Here is a 21,408-nt window from a genome sequence, read left to right as displayed (position 1 = left end):
AAAGTGGTAGCTTTGCAGCTCCAGAGGGTCCTGGAGGAAACAGATTATCTAGACCCCTTTCAGTCCGGTTTCAGGCCTGGTTATGGGATGGAAACGGCATTGGTGGCACTTATGGATGATCTCTGGCGGGAGTGGGATGGAGGCAGTGCATCCATCCTCGCTCTCCTTGATCTCTCAGCGGCTTTCAATACCATCGATCATGGTATCCTTTTGGGGCAGCTCAGGGAGTCGGGGGTGGGCGGTGTAGACTTACGCTCGTTCACCTCCTTCCTCCAGGGCCGATCCCAGTCGGTGTTGATAGGGGAGGAGAGATCGGCCCCGCGGCCCCTTCTTTGTGGGGTGCCACAGGGATCAGTACTCTCCCCTCTCCTTTTTAACATCTACATGAAACCGCTGGGTGAGATCATCCGTCACCATGGGATGAGGTATCATCAGTATGCTGATGATACTCAATTGTATATCTCCATCCCGGGTGAAGTAAGTGATGCTGTGACCACCCTTTCTGAGTGTCTGGGGGCTGTGGGGGCCTGGATGGGGAACAACAGGCTTCAACTGAACCCTGGTAAGACTGAGTGGCTGTGGGTTAATGGTTCTTCTGTATCCAGGACATTAACATCTCTGGTCCTGGATGGGGTTGCACTGCCCCAGACAGACCTGGTGCATAACCTGGGGGTCCTCCTGGACTCACGGCTCCTGCTTGAAGAGCAGGTGGCAGCTGTGACCAGGAGAGCCTTTGTGCAGCTATGTGCTGTGCACCAGTTACACCCCTTCCTGGACCAGGAGGCCCTTCGAACAGTCACTCATGCCCTTGTTATCTCTCAGATAGACTATTGCAATGCACTCTACATGGGGCTACCCTTGAAAAGTATCCGGAAGCTTCAGCTGGTCCAGAATGCAGCTGTGCGAGCTGTTTTTGGTGCCCCCAGAAGGGCACATGTAACACCACTGCTGCACGAGCTGCATTGGGTACCAGTTTGCTTCCAGGTCCAATTCAAGGTGTTGCTTATCACCTTTAAAGCCCTACATGGCATGGGACCAGGTTACCTGAGGGACCGCCTCTTCCCCATTACATCAACCCGTCCCACCCGATCGTGCAGAGAGGGCATGCTATGGACCCCGTCTGTAAAAGAATTTCATCTGGCGGGGTCCAGGAAGCGGGCCTTCTCCGCAGTAGCTCCCGCCCTGTGGAACATGCTGCCCCCAGAGGTGAGATTGGCCCCATCGCTCCTGGCCTTTCGGCAGAGTCTGAAGACCTGGTTCTGCCGCCTCGCTTGGGGTGGAGAGGGGAATAGAGTTACATGGGGATGGTTGTTTTAGACCACTCCTCCCACACTTGGACTGTTTTAGATGTTTCATCGCTTGGATTTTTTATTCTTTATTTTTTATTTCTATTTATAGTATTTTACTGTATTTTATTTTTTGTATTATTCTGATGGTTTTAATCACTTGTTGTAAACCGCCCAGAGGCCTCCGACGGGAGGAGATGGGCGGGGATAAATTAGATAAATAAATAAATAAAATAAATGGTCACTAACCAAGGTAGTCACTAAATGAGGAGTGGTTCTATGGTATTGATCACAGAAATAATGCCAGCTACCCATTATATATATATGTGTGTATATGTGTGTGTGTGTATCTACCTATCTACCTATCCATCCATCTGCACACAGATACATACATACATTCAATTAAATCCTCTAAAACAGCTTTTTAAAATGACAGTGCTATGTTAAAGGTGTGGTCAGTTAAGATTGATTATGTGTGTTTTGTTGCAGCACTATTATAGAAAAGTATAACTACATCTCTGGATTTTACAATATTAGCTCTCTGTATTGCAAGTGAAAATGCTTAAGGCTGAAGAATTCATTTACATTTTTTTGTTGTTTTATTATTTGTATTTTTATCTCAATCAACTTCCACTTGAATTCTTGCAAGATGTTTATCCTTAGTTAGACTGCAGATGTGTTAAAGTCTACTCTATCAGTTTAGTAACACAGACTTCTTTTAACAGTCTGTAATACTTTTATGAATCCTTGGTGAGCAATATTCATATGGAAATAAGCAAAAGCAGCAAAAGAGTAAACCAACATCACTTAATTGCGAAATTGGGGATGGGGAGAAGGATGGTGAAACATCCTCAATACCAAGGCATGGCAGCATTACAAAATCTACTATACAGGATGGCGAGAGAAAGTGTGCATCTGCAGTATCCATCCTGCTTTCAAATGGAATGGTAACTATGCTGGTGTGTGGGGAAAATTCTGCTCAACAGAAGGCAGAGCATCCATGGGTGGCAGAATGTAGTAAAAGCTCCCAGTATAATAACAGTGCTGGTAACGCAGTACTTTTTGAAGGATAAAGTGGCTTTTCTTCATTAGTTGAAATGACAGTGCCATGAGTACTGATGGCAAGCAGGAGGGGGCCTCTATCCAGGGGGGAAAACGCATGCATAGTACTGAGGAATTAAGCAGCCATTCAAAGAGACACAGATCAGACCCGCCTTAACTTCTGGGGTTTATCTGTCTGGATTTTTCTCACGCTTCTTCGGTTTGTTAGGATTTTCTGTCTTATGTAGCAGTAATAAACACTAGAGACCTATTCCTCGTCTCAGCGTGATTCCTGACTGTCAGGACAGACAGGGAAGGAACACGTACAGACTGGATTAGACCTCAGAAGACTTCTGTGCCATGAAAACTGCCAATTGGTCAAACATTCTGCTGGTAAATTAATATAGATATTTGGAAGTACGGTAGACTCTCAGTTAACCGGCACCCATGGGGATTGGTAGATGCCAGATAAATGTAGTTTCTGGTTGCTTGAGAGTTACTATTAAACCCTAATACCCATTAGATGGCAGCAGAGAGATACAGATTTTTTTTGCTGGTTGCCTGAGAGTGCTGGGGTTTTTTCTGGTTGCTTGAGAGTGCCTGTTGAGTGGTGGTTTGATTTTTCTGCGGGTTGCTTGTGTTTGGGTTAACTGAGATTCTACTGTGTTCAACTTCAAGCTCCTTTTCACTCAGATCTCTCTTCCTTTGTACCACAGAGTCAGTGACTCTGAAGATCTGTTCAAATTGGGTATGGAAGCTGGGAAATTACTTAGGTCAGTAGGCTAGAGTATCCCATTACCTAGATATGTTGTACATTCATTTGAGTTCCTCAAAACAATCGTTTCTTCTTCGTCATTTAATATCCCTGAAATGACATTTTTAGTGTACGCTACCTTCAAAACTCTTCACAGGTTGGGATCTATTCACTTTGGTAGCATAGGCTGTATGTTGGCACGAATACATTTCCTCCAACAGCAGTCAAGCACATTTTGCACTTCTTTGTTATAGCATACTGTATGAGTGTGCTGTGAGTGACTTTTATAAGCATTTGCAAATGATTAGTTTGCAGGCATTATTATTGAGTTGAAAACTATATATTTGCCTGAAGAGTGAGGGTTTCTAATTATTCTGGGTTTCTAAACATACTGAAATCATCAGGGTGCTGAAGTGATACTTCTGATTCTTAAAGTCACAGGAAATTTCTTGGGTGCAATTTAAGGTCTTTAGTAAAACTGAAACCTGTTTTGTTTTTAATGTACTGAGTTGGCTAGCAATGCAGAGACCATCAAAGCAACTTTTTCTTTCTTTTCAACTGAACTGTTTTTATATGCGTATGTTTTATGTGCTTTATGGAAGAAACATTTGTACCTTATATGAGTGCAGCATCTGCAGCATCTCTCTTCTAGTTATTCAGAAGCCTGAAAAAGGATGTGAGAAGTGTTGTGCTTGTACAAGGACGGAAGCATGTCTTCCAATTCACTTTTGAAATGTACACAGACCTTATATTTAAATCGTGCTTCCAACATAAAGTTATTTTTCAGTCCTTAATTGGCAATATTTCATTATTTTTAAAGAAACATATACCCCATTTTCCCCTTGAAGAAAGGAGTCTCAAACTAGTTTTAAAAAGGTTAAAACTTCATAAAACACAGTTAACACTTATGACAAGTGAAAAGCAGTATACAAAGTTAAAATGCAAAGAATGAACACTAATTGTCAGACGAAATCAATCAAAAGCAGAATCAAAGATTTGGAAATGAACTGAAATATACACTATTTGAAATGGACTTTCTTCATATATAAAACATTTCTTGCACATATATACTTAGCATTATAGAGAGTTTCTTTCTTTCTTAGATCTCTTATTAGCATGCTAACTAACGAACATTGACTAACATGCTAGCTTACTAACATTAATATCACATTATACCACATCATATCATAACACAGAAGAACATTTGACTAATCAATATTATCTCCACATGGAGCATCATATCCTGAAGTAGAATAATCCATTTTTCTAGATGATCACCTGACCCTAGGAAATGATTAGGTTATTTTTTATTTCCATCTCATACCACAGCAAACTATGACAAGATTTTCTTTTCTTGAGGCAGAGTGAAGGAAATGATGCATTTATGTGGTACATTGATTGATTGATTGATTGATTGATTGATTATGTGCTGCCAAGACAGTATTGACTCTTAGTGGCCACATAGGTACATTTTCTCCGTGACAGTCTGTCCCTAACCTGGTCCTTCAGCTCTTCCAATGACACCCCCATCGCCACTGAGTCCATCCACCTTGCTCCTGGTCATCCTCCTCTCTTTCCTTCCACCTTTCCCAGCATTAGAGCCTTCTCCAGAGAACTAGGTCTTTTCACAGTGTGTCCAAGTAGGATAATTTGAGCCTGGTCATTTGTGTCTTAAGTGAGAACTCTGAGTTGATTTGTTGGATGTTCCATTTGTCTGTTTTCTTTGCTAACAGGGTATATACAACTATTTTTATATATTTGCTTTTGCATCTTATTGTTTGTTTTTCTATTCCTTTTCTACAAAGTCCCACCTGCAATTAAAGGAGAAAATATTACCACTGAGGTGTCAGCATTGCTAAATAGCATCTTAAAGCTGGATTGTGAAACAAGAGGAATCCCAGCTCCTACAATAACATGGTATAAAGATGGAAGCCCAATTATTTCTGGTCCCCAAGCCCTTTATTTGGAAAAAGGGCAATTTCTCCAGATTCCTCATGCTCAAGTTTCTGATTCTGCTAAATATATATGCCAGGCAACCAGTGAAGCTGGAGTGGCTGAAAAAATATTCCAAGTGGATGTCTATGGTAGGAAGTGATATCACCATATGCTATTTGTCTGTTTGCCACTTTTTCCACATGGGCAGTTGCAGCGCTGGAGGTTGATCTGCATAACTCGGCAGCTTCTGAGCTTGATAGAAATGTTCTGGTCTTCTCCTGGCTGATGACTACTTTGCACCTTGTTTTTGCCTTAGGCTGTCAGCAGGTTCAGGGTTGATGTACCTTTAAGTGAGGGCAGGAGTTGTAGCATAACTTGGGTGAGAAAGAGAGGAAGAAGCTGCGTAGTGGTCCTCTATCATTTTTCTCCTCCTGGAGAATGAATTCCATTGTAGGTGAGCATTCTTGTAAAACAGTAGAGTTCAGCTCTCTTCTCCCTCCCAGTCACCAAAGTTATGCTTTATATTCCTCTTCCTCAACAGGTGATCATAGGTGTCCACAGGGAGGAGAAGGGGGAGAAAAATGATCTAATATACATCATGATGTATAATTTGTGACTTACATACTTCACATCATGACATCACTGCTCTTTTTTTGAAGTAATCTTGATTTGCTGAGTTTGCTGATGCCTCTGGCAGCCTGGTTCTTCTACAGAGATCTACTGCTATTATATATCTAGATTCAGCCTTTCTCAACCTTTTGACCCTGAAGGAACTCTTGAAATATTTTTCAGGCCTTTGGGAACCCCTGCACATTCAGGCTTAGATATAGGCCAGAAGTTACAAAATTATTATATTTGTTTCATGTGTAAGCCTGTATTATTGTTTCATGTGTAAGCATTAACAGTGTTCTTAAACTAAAAGTAAAGACTGAAACTTACCTCTTTAATGTGAAGTTGCCTGAATTTGAAATAATTTTTTAAATAAATTGTGATCTTCCAGGGAACCCCTAGTGAACTCTCATGGAACCCTGGGGTTCCATGGAACTGTGATTGAGAAACCCTGATCTAGATCAGCCTTAAACAACATACACCAGTTTAACCAGAAGGTATCCATACTGCAGTATATGGATACACGGAGAACATACATCACTTTTAGCATAATTGAACATGAAATAAAATTCCTTAAGTTGAGGAAAGAAGCAAATCAACTGTAACAATGCTTTCTTTTTGGCTTGTGGGGAAAACCCCTTTTTTCTTTTCTTCTAGTACCCCCAGTTATTGAGGGTGGCAGTGAAACCATCAAAAACAAGCAAGTGGTCGTTGGAAGTTCACTGATAATGGAATGTAATGCAGCTGGCAACCCTGCTCCCCTGTTAACTTGGCTGAAGGATGGAGTTCCTGTAAAAGCAAGTGACAACCTCCATGTTGTGTCTGGTGGGAAGAAGCTGGAGATACTGAATGCTGCTGAGGCTGACCATGGCCAGTATGTGTGTATAGCTACCAGCATAGCTGGGGAACAGGAAATCAAATATGATGTGGAAATCCTAGGTGGGTAGAAACCATGGATTCAAGCACTTTGGTTTTGTTTGCATTTTCAAAGAATGTGAGAGTTACACAGATCTTTGTAATGTTTTGAATTCCCAGGAACCTTTTTTTTTTATCAGGGAAGGTGTAAAGGTATGTGGGAATAACCTTGGGAGACCGGAAGAAGAGCCACAGGCTAGACAATTGTCTCAAAAACAAAATCTGAGTCCGAAGAAGGGATGACAGTGGAGAGAGTGTCTCAGAAGGGACCTTCCCTAGTTTTCAGGAGAGTAAAAGTAAGGGAGGGGAGAGGTACTTTCAGACTTGCAAGATTCTGTTACTGTAACCTTACAATAAAGGTAGTGTTTGTACCCATGGTTGGTACTTCTTGTCTGGTCTACCTCGAAGTAGGGAAAATGTCTGAGAGCATTATGACAAAGCATTGACACAAACTACACCAAGGGAAAGTGCATTCTTGTTCTTGCAGTATTTCTCATGTTAATAAGTCTTCATGTTGTTCTGATAATAGTTCAGGTGTTCTCACTGAATGTAATGCTCTCAAGAACTTAACCCCTGCGGATAACGAGTATTGAGCGTAGGTGCTCTAAGCCTGAACGCACAAACAATTTGTTCAAGGAACTGTGTAACACATCAGAAAGGGAGAGGATAATACAAATGATATTTGAAGATTATTTTAAAAACCCGTAAATATATCTTGAAAATATTTCTATGTATGACTGACCTTCCCTCCCTCCCTCCTTTTTTCCCTTCCAGTTCCACCAAGTTTGGAAGGAGGAAATGAATCTTCAGACTACATTGTGATTCTCCACGGCCACCTGGAGTTGGAATGTCCAGCAATAGGAACACCCCTGCCGACGATCACGTAAGAGATTATGGTTCAATTAAAAAAAAAAGACTTGTTCATACAGGTGATTTGGATGAAAGTAAAGTTACCAAGAAAGTGAAGTGATAGGACCATACAATATTTCATAAGGGATTTCTTAAATTAAAAAATGGCTACAGGAAATTTAATTGCCACATGCAGGGTTACCCCCTGATGGATATTTTTCCTGATGGCTGGGGACATTTGGTGGGAGGGCAAACCAAACCAAGGGAATCTACCATTTGTTTTCCTTACCTTGTCCCTCTTAAATCTGTAATGACAGCACCCTTTCCTGGTCTTGCCATTGAGGTAGAAGAGGAATCAGCAATGGGGGTGCAGCCATTTATTCCAGCATGCTATTCTCCTGACTCAGGAACTGGTGGGAGAAAGAGCCCTTGAGACAATCAGTCACCTATTGGCCGGGAAGGATCCCCTGTGATTGGCTGTTGGTTCTCTGCAAATACTACAGATTCTCAGTGCACAGGTGTCTGTAGAGCCCTGGTAACATCAATAGCCAGAGCAGTGCAGTTATATCCTGCTCTATTTCAAATGTAAAATCAGAAAATTTGGCCAACTGAAAGAGTCATCATCTGGAAGTGCCTTTAAGCCCTCCAGTTAATCCTGAATGTTCAGTTTTTGGTAGTTACTCGGTTTTTCTTTCCCCAGCTGCAGTTGTACAGTATTTCTAGATATGATGAAAATACTGTATGTGTTATGACCTTACGTTCCAGTGAGTTCCTTCTTCTTCTCCTTCCTGCTCTTCTTTACCATCCAGAAAGGCAGCAGGGGAAAAAAATTATTTTCAACAAGTGATGACATGAGTCCCTGGGTAAAATGGATACCAGGCCTCAATGTACAGCATGCAGAATGAACTGCTCAGCTCACTAGGCAAAGTCTGATAGAAGTCAATTTCCACAGACCTGGTCAGTCCAAAGACAAATTCAGGGGTTCATACAGCTTGCCTCCATTTCCTTCTGTACTATGAAGTAGGAGTTCTAAGGCCAAATGCACAGAGGGTACTTTTAGACAAGGCTTTTATTGATAATATTTTTGCCCGGTTCACGTTCCTCTCTTTTCCCGCTATCACTACCAGTATGTTTCTTTCCAGAAGAAATTGATTGGGGTGAAATTACAGTACGATGCCTTTTTAGTGATAATCCTAGGGGCTGTTTGGCAGCACCCATAAGTCAGCATCATTTACTAGATAAATGATACATAAGTCAGCATCATTTACTAGATAAATGATACATAAGTCAGCATCATTTACTCCAATCTCTTAGTCCTGGAACTGTAAGCATTCAAACTCATGCCTCATGATCTCTTCTTTATACAAAATAAGTATTTTAAAGACCTGCTTTTCTTTCACCAGATGGTTAAAAAACGGCCAGCCAATTGAAGGAGGAGTTGGATATAAAATTTTACTCAATGGACACAGGCTTCTCATCTCTCGGGCCGAAGTGTCAGACACAGGCCATTATCAGTGCATAGCGACCAACAAGGCGGGAGAGAGCAAAAAGGAATTCGATGTGATTGTGCATGGTGTGTTCTCTGGGAAAGAAAAGGGGGGAACTTTGGGGTTGTACCTTTCTGTGAAACATTTTAAATACTTAATGGTTTGCTGACTGCATAACAAAAGAATTTTAAGATTTGAAATGGATTTAGCAGCTTTGTGATATGAAAAAAAAAACAGAAGGCAAGTTATTCAAATGTATATTGACTATATTGGGCTACTTTAATGCACAAATACTAAACCCATTCCTGTATTGCTCTGTATAACTTTTCAAACTTTTTTTTGACGTCTGGATATTGAACAAAACTCAGATATCTTTCTAATCTTTCCTTCTTGCTGTTGTTTCTTTCTGCTGCTGCTCCACCATGGTATATCCACTGTGCTCTATTGCCATAACTGTCAGTTTCCCCATCAGCAGCATCCAGTGTTGTGGGGTAGGGAAAGAAGTGTGTTCTGGGTTGTGAGAAGGGGAACTAAATAGCCAGTTGCTATTTTCAGTAATTACTGCATATTTAGTGAATATTTTTCTTGGCCCATTGTTTGCTAATTAGAAAAAGATTATTTTCACTGGTTTCTGCAACAGCTGGATGATTAATAGGAACACATTCAGAGAAGTAAAAGATATTGTATAAGGTATTTGACTAGCTTCTGCATAAAATTCTGTACTGATTTTTTTTTTTTGCAGTCTTTCCAACAATCAAAATGAGTGGACCTTCTGAAAGATTTGTGGTGATGCACAAGCCAGTAACCCTGCAGTGCATTGCTAATGGCATACCAATCCCTACTATCACATGGCTAAAAGATAGTCAGCCTGTAAACACTGCTAGAGAAAACATTGGAGTAAGTAAGAAGATTGATGTCATTTGTTGTTTTAAATACTACTGAAAAGGAAAAGATTTGCCAGTATTTATCTTTTGAGCAGATACTGATTTGACATGATCAAAACTCTTCTGAAGTAGATTTTGCCCCCTGTCCTTCTTCTGAAAAAACAGCCTTTCAGAATACTTTGTGGCCAAGTGCCAGTTGGTTATGACAAACTTTTTTTTCCTCCTGACTGGTATGTGCAACTCCCACTGAATTCTAAAAATCAGTTGTGAATCTGTTTTATTCCAGCAAGCCTTTGGCCCCACCTGATCGATTGATTGAGGACATCCTTGCAGGAAGAGAGTCCAAGAGCATGTGCATGCATACCTATGAAGGAAGTGACTTCAGATTAGCAGTCGTTTAGACAAAGAGCAGGCAGAGTAATAGACAAAGAGGGTACAGAGAGTAAATCCTTAATTCTCTATCTACAGTAGGTCATGAAATGCTGAACAGTCAGTGCTGCTGGATTTGTATTTCCAACCACTGTAACCACTATGAATGTCCTTATAGTTTGAAAGAAGGTACCAGTGTTTATAGGTTTTGCATATATTCTGTTAGAAATCTCATTGGTTCATTCATTATTCCAAAGAAGTCTTGCCATTTCTTTTTGTTTTGCTTTTTTCTGGAGCAGCTGGAATCTTCAGGGCGTGTTCTTCAGATTGCCAAGGCCTTAAAAGAAGATGCTGGCAGATATACCTGTATAGCAACAAATGCAGCTGGGGAAGCCCAGCAATTCATTCATCTGCATGTATATGGTAATGGCTTCTCATTGGCAGTTCAACATAGCCTGTTGATTGCTAGTTACATCCATCATGCTATGTGCCCAATTTCCTGCTCAGTTTTATTCTTTATTCTGTAAGTATCAAGAGCTGGTAGCTTTTTCAGGCACTGGATGCCATAGCATAACTTGTCTGATGGCCTGGGGTCTTCCCCCAGCCAAGAATAATAATAAAAAAATGCCTTGAAATGTCTCAAGTGCACTAAAGCTCATAAGATTTTTAGTGATTCAAACCCAAGTCAATAAAATGTTGAGATGTATTACCTTTATTTTTAATCTATATAATTTAAATACTATACTATCTTACTGCCTATACACACACACACACACACACACAAACAAACACATGTATATTACACATTTATACACCCTTATGGTAAAATCTGATATTTAAAAAGTTAAAATTGCTATTAAGACTAATTCCAGTTAAAAAGTGTGGCTGAAGAGGAATGGTTTGAGTCTTTTCTTGAAATCTATCTTGAGATTTTCATGCAAGAGCTTGAGAGACCTGGTATAAGAACCTTCTAGGAAAAGATGGCTATCAGAAGACTTTTATAATCTGAAGGAGGGAAAGAATCAGTATATTGATTGATCAAGGTCTTATGATTAAAAGTATAATGTGTAAATAAACTGGTTAGCATATAGCCTTTGATGCTTTAGTATTGATAGTATTTCTGTAAGTCAGCTGGTATCGGTTAATCCACTGAAGTAGAATGTGCTTACCTTAAGTAGAAGATAATTTTACTTTTAAACATTTGTCAACTAACTAAGCCTTAGTTAGCTCTATAGCTACTTAGGATATCTTTTTTAGTTTAGACTTGAGCAAATCTTGACAAGAACCTTGTCTCTCAGTGCAGTAATTCTTAAATGACTAGGCCAGGATGAGCTTTGTTATCCATCAGAGATGCTCTGATCCTGAAGTACAAAACCAGCCATTGTGAGATATAAGGCACTGCTATTTTAGAAAGATCTCAGAGAAGAAAGGGGAAACCACTGTGTTATTATGGCTACTCTATGATTAGAAACACATTCTCAATCTCTAGGTCATGTCTAGGCTATTCTTTGAGTCAAATTAATCGTTTACTGTAGATTGTACATATGGACATATACCTATTTTGGAAACTTGTGAACTAAGTACAGAGAAAGCCTAAGTATTATATGTCTAAACAAAAAAGACCATAATTTTCTCCTCTTTTTCAGAGCCACCCAGTCTGAAGGATGCAGGGATGATGAGAAATGAGACAGTAATTGTGAACAATCCAATACAACTAGAGTGCAAAGTGTCTGGAAATCCTTTGCCAGGTATATATACTCAGCAATTCTATCTCCTCTCACAGTGAAAATAGGTCAGGGGAGGAAACCTGCAGCAATTTTCCATGTATTGTACTTTCACTGAACTCTAAATATATAAAATAGCTCATCTCTTTCTTGCAAATGATCTTAAGTTTGTAATTTGTTGCAGTGCAGCCTCTGATGGTGCTTAATTGAACTGTTGTGAATATGCATGTTTTTCTTGTAAAGTAAAAGTGCTGGATTTGTTTGGAATCTAGCGTGTTAATTCTAGGGAAACCTATGGGTTTAACCATAATTTTAAAAATCCATATATCAATCAATCAATCAATCAATCAATCAGTCAAACCTTTATTAGCATTATAAAAGCAATAAAATACAAAAGGCATTAACGTATCATGAGAGTAACAAAGAAAGAGCCATACTCATTGAAAAATTTGATTATATTTCCTTTTACCATGGAAATGGTAAATTCCTCTAGGAATTTGGCAAAAATTCTGGTGGTTTCAGATACAGCATCACTCAGTAGATATTGGCAAGATGATGCAGTATTTACAGTGTTTAATGGGTATTTACCCTGTAAAGGTTTTGAGAGTAATTCATGCCGAAGGGACACAAATAAGTGGCAGTCAAAAACGATGTGATGAATTGTATCCAGACTGCCACAGAGACGGAGCCTCTCACGGCTGGGAATGCGTTTGTACCTTCCGAAGTGTACCTTGGAAGGAAAAGCATTTACTCTGGCCAGGAAGAAGGCCCTGCACTGAGATGGTACCACAAGATCATGCAAAAAATGCACCATCTTGCCCAGATGATTGAATAAGTAGAATAAGGAGGGAATACCTTTTCATTCCTCACTTTTCCTAATATCTCTTCTGCTCTAAACTACAAAATTCTGTACCATATCTGGACATCTGTAAACAATGTAAGTAGTATCTGAATAAAAAATAACTTGAATTTTTCCTTCCAATAATTTCTTACATAGCTTAGTACCAATATCTCTTATTTTGCTTTTCAGTTATCACATGGTACAAAGACAATCTTCCTCTGACCAATACTGCTGGCATAACTTTCTTGAACAGAGGGCAAGTTGCCCAAATAGATGCAGTCCAGATCTCTGACACTGGGATTTATAAATGTGCGGTGGCAAATGCAGCAGGAGTAGCTGAATTATTCTACAGTCTTCAGGTCCATGGTAAATACTGCTTCTCATAAGAAAGGCAGTTTGGGTAGAAAAAATGTCTCTGCCTTTCACCTGCACATTTCAAATTTATTGCGTGCACGTAGGGACTTGTTAAAGTCATTTTTACATGCAGATTTGAGAAAAGGATAGAGGTTGGTTTGCAGTATTTGCATAATTCAAAATGGGAAGGCATTAATTTTGAAGTGTTTGCTTGCTTGATGGGACTGCCATGCAGTTAGGTCTGGAAAACAGATCTCACTGTCTCTATTTCAGCAAAGTAATACAAGTATTTAATTGCTGCTATTGTGGAAATCACATAGCCTACAATAATTTCAGACCCACTCACAGGGCCAGATTTAAAGAAAATGATGGAAATCTAAACCATAACTCTTTTAGATTTCCACCATTTTCTTAAAATCTGGTCCTCTGACTGACTACGGCTTGTCAATAGAGACTTGAGCAAACCAAACCTTTTGCTCATGCGCAAGAAAAGGACTGTTAAATTTAAGTTCTACCTCTTGGTTTTGTTGCTAAAGCTGATTCCTCTGTATAAGATTGGGATGGAGTTTTATAAACTGGCTTCTCTTGGTTACATTATTCAACTTTGTTGCTCTTATTATCAAAACTCCTTTCTTTCCTCTTATCTTTATTGCTTTATAGTACAAACATATTTATCAGTGCTAGCACTAGAATGGCATTGATGTGGAAAGTCATTACCTCCCTACAAGAAACAAATACCTGTCCAGGAGTTGGGAACTATTAAAATTCCTTAACTCTTTGCATAGGTTCCTGTGTCTCTTTGAAGGCAAACCTTGTAAGCCCATTGCTAATATTTGGCCTGCTGGCTTGGAAGATCTACACTCTTGCGCTGGATTGAACAGAAATTCTGTGCAGTTACTTTTAAAAGAATAATAACCAATAATAATCTGGAATAGTTCATTTCCCTGAGAACTGTTAGTTCCCTGTCAGCCTTGCAAAGTAGTCCAGACAAGAAGCACCCCCGGAGTACTAGCTCTACTTTACTGTAAGGGCACATTAACAGAATCTTGCAAGTCTGAAAGTACATCTCTCCCCTGTCACCTTTATATCCCAAGCAACTAGGGAAGGTCCCTTCTGAGATGTTTACCATGCCCACATTCCTTCTGTGGGCTAAGCTACCTTTTATCTGACCATTGCCCTGGCTATGTCTCTTCCCCCTGACTCCCAAGATCATTCCCACATACTATTACAGTGCCCCAAGCGAGGGCCCAAAGCAATTAATTACTCACACATTAATTGGTGAGAAATGTTAAGGCTGTTATCTACTGTTTTTCAGCCAGAAAAAGAAAAAGTCTGTCTGTGTGTGTGTGTGTGGTGGGGGCAGTAAAGTAAAATTCCCTGGAAGGATGCTGTGTTGCTCTGTAGTATCCTTTCATAGTGGCAACGTGGCTGTAGACAACTTTAGGAATACTCCCACCACTTCTGTAGCAAATTGAATTAGTTTTACAATGGGAAAAGTAGAATGATGGGGAGAAGCCACCCCTCTATTCCTTCACTCTAAAATTTAAAAAACTATCAGGTCCATTTTTGAATGGTGTCAAAAGATCCTCTTGGCTTGCACAGAAAGGGGCTGCAAAGATCCAAAGGTCCATCTGTCTTGGTAGGCCTTTTCATTTGCAAAACTGTAGATCAGAACTGTACATCTGCTCAAGCAATTTTTCTCTCTCTTTTTCTTTTTTTCTAGTTCAGCCCTCCATTTCAGGAAATAATGAAATGGTAACTGTTGTACTTAATAATCCAGCAAGGTTGGAGTGTGAAGCTCGTGGAATCCCTGCTCCCATTCTGACCTGGCTGAAGGATGGCAGCCCTGTTTCTAGTGTTTCAAATGGACTCCAGGTAATTTCCTAGCCCCATTAAAGCAGCTTTGTTTGATGGAATCTGTGAGCTGGACTCTTTGGTACTCAGGATGCTTCCCCCCCCCATTCCTTGGAAGTATCTACCTGTGCTTTCATTTGGTGCCTTGAAGTTAACATTCCCTGGAAGATAATAGGGAGAGAATAGGAATTTAATCTATGCTACCATTTTAGTTTTAGATTAAAGTACAATAAAAGTCATTGGTTATAAAGGACTTAAACCATTTCAGATTTACAACTGGTATAGAAAAGTATTTGAATAATAATTAAATAACACAGTCTTTCTCCTTTGTGGAAGCATACTTGGAGAATGCTCATAACTCCCTCACCTGGGACAAAGTTTTGGCAGCCTCCAATCTGAGCAAATATTACGTCCCTGGAGTTCTTCAGCTCTGATTCTCATATGTGCTAGTGAATAATTTATTTAAACTTCCTTCCACTTACCTCCTTCATTCTTCCTTCCCACTTCCCTTGCCAAAGGCTGTGGAAGCCAGAGGGATCCATCCCCCTCCCTGATGGCTAGCTCATTGCCACAGTAGCCTCTGCTGCCCCAACTTTCAGGGGTGTGGAGTAGAATTTCTGCTATACAGCAAGGGGAAAAGGATGGTGGCTCCTAAGAGTGGTTGGGAAAAGGATTCCGACCTTCATCAGACAACAGCTGGGCTTGCAATTGGACATGCTATTATGATGGAAGATATTTACCCACAATTTAGAGAAAGAGCTTCTCTATGTTCAAAAGAGCCCTACAGCAGTCATCAGGCATGGAACCTGTCTGTTTAACTTCTGGATAATAAATTATATTCATTAATCAATATTTCAAATTCACCTATAGGGAAAAATTAAAGCAATCCTATCTGTGTTAATCCATGAATAAAAATCCAAAATCCATAGTTGGAGAGTACTTTGATTAGGGCCAATAAAAAAACGAGCATTAGAATTATTGCTAGAATAAAAATTAGAATTCTCTAGAATTATTCACTAGGCAAGATGTTACAGAAAGAAGGGAATAGGGCAGAAACAAGAAAAAAAAATAAGCAGTGAAAGTAATGTTAGAAATTTCTGGATGGTTGTATTATGTCAATAATGAAACTTAATACTCTATTACACTGTCTGATTCACCTAATGTGCCATTTTTAAACAATTCTACCTTCTTTTTAGATTCTTTCTGGAGGTCGCATCCTGGCACTGACAAGTGCTCAGATCAGTGATACAGGAAGGTACACATGTGTTGCAGTAAATGCAGCAGGAGAAAAACAAAGGGAAATTGATCTCAGAGTTTATGGTAAGAATATAAATAATGTTTATGCCAAGAACTGCATAAGCATTCTTGATTAATATCTTGAGGGATTAGAGTAGCCTTTCCCAACATGCTGCCTTAGAATTTTGCAGAATTGTTACCCTAACACACCTTGATAGTCCAAAGTTGTGGCTTGGTTAGAGATTTCTGATATGACCCATGGCATTTTTACCATACCACAGATTACAGAATGATCTTCCCGGAGTACTATCTGGAAGTGATATCCTATGTTTATTTTGATAGGGATAATAGGATGAGTTTCATAGGTTTGTAGGAATCTGACATACCCTGTCATAGAAAGTCATATTCAAATGAATACTGTGCTTCCTTTGGGACAACTAGATGTTAATTTAGATGTTAATCATTTTTCTTCGGTTACTGAAAAGTTGCACTTGAAAAGTAAGAGCAGAAAGTGTTTAGATGTTTGCTTAAATGGTGATGATTCATGTATTGTCTTGAGACATTTTAGTAAAGCTGTTTTAGATCTATTTTTATAGTACATGCCTATTTTGTTTTTTTAAAAACTATGAAACTACAACTACAATGCATGAAGAGTAAAGATTTGTAAACACGGGCATAGGTAGATAACTTAGAGAACTGGAACTGGCTGCAGTGTTCTGTTAATGCATACATGGTTGTAAGTAGTGGTATGCAAAACACCTGAAATTTGAAACTCCTTGTTGATGTCAGACAGTGACTACTTCAGAGAAAGTGCAAGGATTCATTGGTAAAAAGAGATGAAACTGATTATTAAAGTATTTGTTCATTCAGTTCCACCTAATATTATGGGAGAGGAACAGAATGTCTCTGTGGTCATGGGGGAACATTTGGAACTCCGCTGCCAAAGCAATGCTATCCCTCCACCCACGCTTCAGTGGCTGAAGGATGGTCAGCTGTTGCAGAAGAAGCTGGGCCTCACCATTACTGAAGGTGGGAGTGTATTGAAGGTAAATATTAGAATGCCTCAGATTTCCTCTGTGAGTCTTGTTCATGTTTAGGATTCTTGACACTAATAGTTTAAGGGTTATTCCCTTCCATTTTTGAAAGGTGTTGAAACAACATCTTTCTTGATAAAGCTGATGGAGGAAGGAAAAGCTGTGTTGCTTTTGATGTGTTCTCCCAATAGCATCCGAGTTACTTATCCAAAAGTATATCCAACATTGGCAGATGACTCCTGCTTGAACATTGCTGGATAGTTAAGATTTATACTGTGGGCAATCAGCACCAATGATTAGGGATTAAAAAGAATTTGGGCATGGATCTTGCTGGGAACAAATTTTGATGAGGGACAAATGTTAGCAGGAACAAAATCTGGCTAGTGTTTGTTCTTCCCCAAGAAAATAAGAAGAAATATGGGGGTGGAGAAGTTCATTTTGCACTTGTTTCCTAAAAGATGTAAGAGTGCTGGTGTAACTTTCCAAGTTTTAACTGCTGTGCCTTGCAGGAAAGCTGCAACTGGGAGTACAGTTTTGGCCCAAGTGAATAGAAATCTAATGGGCCAGAATATTCATTGTTAGGCTGTAAGCAGGCAGACCAAGAAGCAAAGTAAGGGACTGACCTCTGTGGCTGCTACGTAAAATAGGTTACTCAAACTAAGGGATTTATAAAGCCATTGTAATTTAGGAGGGAGAAGTATCAACTCACTTTATTCAGATTGGAGCTGCTGCCTGGAAGGCTATGTCATACAATAATTCTTATACTATCTTTCCTATAGTCATGGTAACATGGGCCTACCAAACACTAGCCATATGCTATGGGTGCATAAAAAGAATTATTTGCCTATGGCCACCTAGCATGTTTGTGGCAGAGGGGAGATTCCTACCACAGACTTCACAAATCATAGATCAATCTCTTAACAATGACATTTCACCAGCTCCCACTTTTCTTCCTTTATTTCCTTCCTGAGATTTATCTGTCACCTCAATCCATTTAGACAAAATTTGTTGGCAAATCTAGTCAGAAGAATTTTTGCCTAGCTGTTCAGCCATCATCAGTCCTGCTAAAGCAGTAATGGTCAACCTACAGGCCCTGAGTCACCTTCTCTGGTTTTTGGAGGCCATCTGTCCAGGATTGTTGAACATTGTTTCTTATTATTTTAAGGTGAGAAACATGAGGATTATAGTATAAACCCCCAAACAGACATATCACAGTTAAAAAAGAACCCATTTCAAACCCTTCCTAAAAACTTCATCCCACTCACACATGTGTTGTGACCATGTCCACTTCTACCCATCAGCTCTTCCAGATACAGTCCCAATACCAAAAAATTGTTCCCATCCCTGTGCTAAGGCAGTGGGTATTAAAGAGAATGACTTATATTTTGTAAGGTAAAAAAATGAGACTTTAAATAAATCTCTCCCACTCAGACAATTACTTCCTTTACAGAAATCAAAACGATGTATTGGGTGGATAAATAATAATGCACAGTGATGAGTACCTAAATTATTGCCAAAAATAAATTTGTTGATTTGTTTCTTGCTAGATTGAACAAGCACAAGTGCAAGACACTGGACGCTATACTTGTGAAGCGACAAACATTGCTGGGAAAGTGGAAAAAAACTACAATGTCAATGTATGGGGTAAGGTTTGCAACCATCAAGAATAAGACTGAAGTATCAATGACAAGGGTACTCCTAGAAAATTTGGGTGCATATTAGGGAAGAGATGGCCCTGAATGTGTTGCATTTCAGAATGATCTGCTTTTCCAATGGATTCCTTGGTAGCTTCAAACCCCCAACATTCTCCAGTCAAACTCATCTCTAAGATGCATTGCTAGAAGTACGAAAAATTTCCAGTGAAGTTCGCACTAGATTGGGTCTGGGTAAATCTGTTAGAAAACTAGCACTAAATGCCAGGCAGCTCTTCCCAATAAGAACACAAACTGCAACTGGCTGAAGAGTGAAGTGATTCATCTTTTGAAAAGATGTTGACCCCTAGTAGTTAACATCTGCTTTCACCTTCTGTGTAGCACTGAGTTCTCAAATGATTAAGGTTTGGGTTCATCCTCATGTTCCCCTAACCACAGCAGGAAGATGCCCTGATAATCATTTTTCTAGGTCCTGTCCTTATATTGCTGTCTTTGCCTCAACCATTGCTCACTGTGGAGGGAACTTAAATAAATATTTACCTGAGCAGGTTTTAAAGTAGTATTTTCCATCTTCTTCTGACACAAGGCTTGCCATGTACTGAATCTTCATGTTTTGTTGGTGATGGTGGTGATGATGTATTCAGGAGTTGGGATGTGTCTGTTGGCTGCTTTAGATGCTTTAAGTATATCCTCTCCCCTCTGGTCCCTGGGCACAGTTTCCTAGGACCATTCTGTTTTTGGCAGTAGAAGACTCCAGTTCTTCATCTGTATCCACCAGTTTGCCTATCCCATAGAATTATCCATGGGTTCAAAGAACTGACAGCAAAAGAGCCATCTATCTTGCTTCTTTTGTTGCTCTTCCCAGCTCTGGCAAATTCAGTACTGTACCAGCAGCCAGAACCTGGAGGGGTAGCAGAAGAAGCCAGTGGGGAGCCAGACTCTTCCACTGCCAAGAACAGAATGGCCTTGGGAAAGTGTGCCCAGTGGGAGATCGCACTTTCCATAGGGTAGCTGCAAGGCACTTTTGGGGCCTACTTTGAAACATAGGTTTACTGCTTTTCTGGAAGAGTGCTATTGTATTTAAAAAGTAGCTAAACAATTACAGTCTAGCCATCTATCAAATCTCACTTTGTTGTTTCTCCTGCTGGTTGGTAGCACCAAAGGATTCTACCAAGTACTTTCTCTATGTTGTCCTACATTAAATCTGTCACTGACCTCATTGCCGAAGCAGAATACAACTTGGTAATGAGGGCAGCACAAATTATTGTATACTGTCAATATGGGCTTGAGTCAAGCACATTAATGCAGCTTGGTAGAAGAGCTGTTTGCCAGAGTATCAGGCCAGCATGATAAAAGTTTCCCTTTGACAGTTTCCCTTTTGATATGTGTATGCATCTTGGGGGGGGGGGTGACTTACCAGTGGGCATTTCCTGAATGAAACATAGAATGCAGAAGGATCTGCAAGAGCAAAATACATGGTGGGCCCAAATGTGAATTTAGACTCAATTACCTGGAATGACTTAAGTCCCCTTTCATTGAATTTCAGCTCTTGAAAATCTATTTCAGTATTTGTATGATAATCCAAGGAGAATTGTCTGTTTTGCTTTACTGTTGCCATTGCTATCCTTTCTGGGGCTGATCTCCACTATCTCTTCCTGCATAATACTTCTGCTCGCCTTATTTGTTTGTTTGATTGATTGACTGCCTTAGTTTAGGGGGACTCTGCTCTATGAATATTTTTCCTAGACATGCAGCTGAAAGAGAATTTTGAGGGTCAAGTTAAAAGCCCCTAACCCAAATACATCCTCCCAGGGAAAACAAAGCACTGGCTCAGGTATATGGTGTCAAATTAGGCAACTACCCCTTTCACAAAAGCACATTCTTAGAGGAACTAAACCTGTCAATGCAGACATAAAAACATTTAGAAGGCTGAAGAAATGCTGATAAACTGGGAATAGATTCTAGGAGGTGAGCTCTCATGAAATATTGCCTCTTAGTTCTTTCAAAACCCATTGTCTTTATAGTCTTGCCCTCATCGTTACACCCTAATGGCCTCACTGACCACACAGAGCACATGATATGTTATATCCAATCAAATACCTGGCCGTATGTCTAATCCCATGTATACTCTAATTCAGTGTTTCTCAACCTTGGCAACTTTAAGATGTGTGGACTTCAACACCCAGAAATCCCCAGCCAGCCATTCCCCAGCCAATTCCCCATGCGAGGAATTCTGGGAGTTGAAGTCCACACATCTTAAAGTTACCAAGGTTGAGAAACACTGCTCTAATTTGGGTATGTCTATAAAGAGAGACCATAACCCCATCCCTCTTGAGGCCTGCCCTTGACTCCAGCACTGTCAATAAATCAGCTTGGGCTCCAGTGTAATGTCCCTTGTCTCTGGTTTAAATGAACCCATTTTAGGAAAATTTTCCTTCTGTAATGTTACAGTTTGACCCTTTTGGAATACTAAGCTTCTTAAAAGCCTTTTGTGGCCACTGTTGATTTGCCTGTGAAAATCATCTGTGGATGACTGTTCAGAAATAGATTCATTGCTTGGCTGTGGAATCAGAAGCAATGTTGG

General features: G+C 39.9%; 1 protein-coding gene across 1 annotated transcript in view; it reads left to right on the top strand.

Annotated features, from left to right (window-relative positions):
• The window catches only part of HMCN1 (hemicentin 1), a 269,695-nt gene that overhangs the window by 140,982 nt on the left and 107,305 nt on the right, over positions 1-21,408 (top strand). Inside the window, exons 31-42 of the mRNA XM_063298423.1 lie at positions 4,887-5,165; positions 6,283-6,564; positions 7,315-7,423; positions 8,793-8,962; positions 9,619-9,773; positions 10,429-10,552; positions 11,776-11,877; positions 12,884-13,060; positions 14,772-14,923; positions 16,099-16,222; positions 17,009-17,184; positions 18,720-18,816. Coding sequence (XP_063154493.1) covers positions 4,887-5,165; positions 6,283-6,564; positions 7,315-7,423; positions 8,793-8,962; positions 9,619-9,773; positions 10,429-10,552; positions 11,776-11,877; positions 12,884-13,060; positions 14,772-14,923; positions 16,099-16,222; positions 17,009-17,184; positions 18,720-18,816 — 1,947 coding nt within the window. The remainder of the gene's footprint in view (positions 1-4,886; positions 5,166-6,282; positions 6,565-7,314; positions 7,424-8,792; positions 8,963-9,618; positions 9,774-10,428; positions 10,553-11,775; positions 11,878-12,883; positions 13,061-14,771; positions 14,924-16,098; positions 16,223-17,008; positions 17,185-18,719; positions 18,817-21,408) is intronic.

Source organism: Candoia aspera, chromosome 3 (genome assembly GCF_035149785.1).
Source record: "Candoia aspera isolate rCanAsp1 chromosome 3, rCanAsp1.hap2, whole genome shotgun sequence".
NCBI classification, from domain to species: domain Eukaryota; kingdom Metazoa; phylum Chordata; class Lepidosauria; order Squamata; family Boidae; genus Candoia; species Candoia aspera.
Note: the sequence above shows the minus strand (reverse complement) of the source record. Positions and strands in the feature narration are given on the sequence as shown.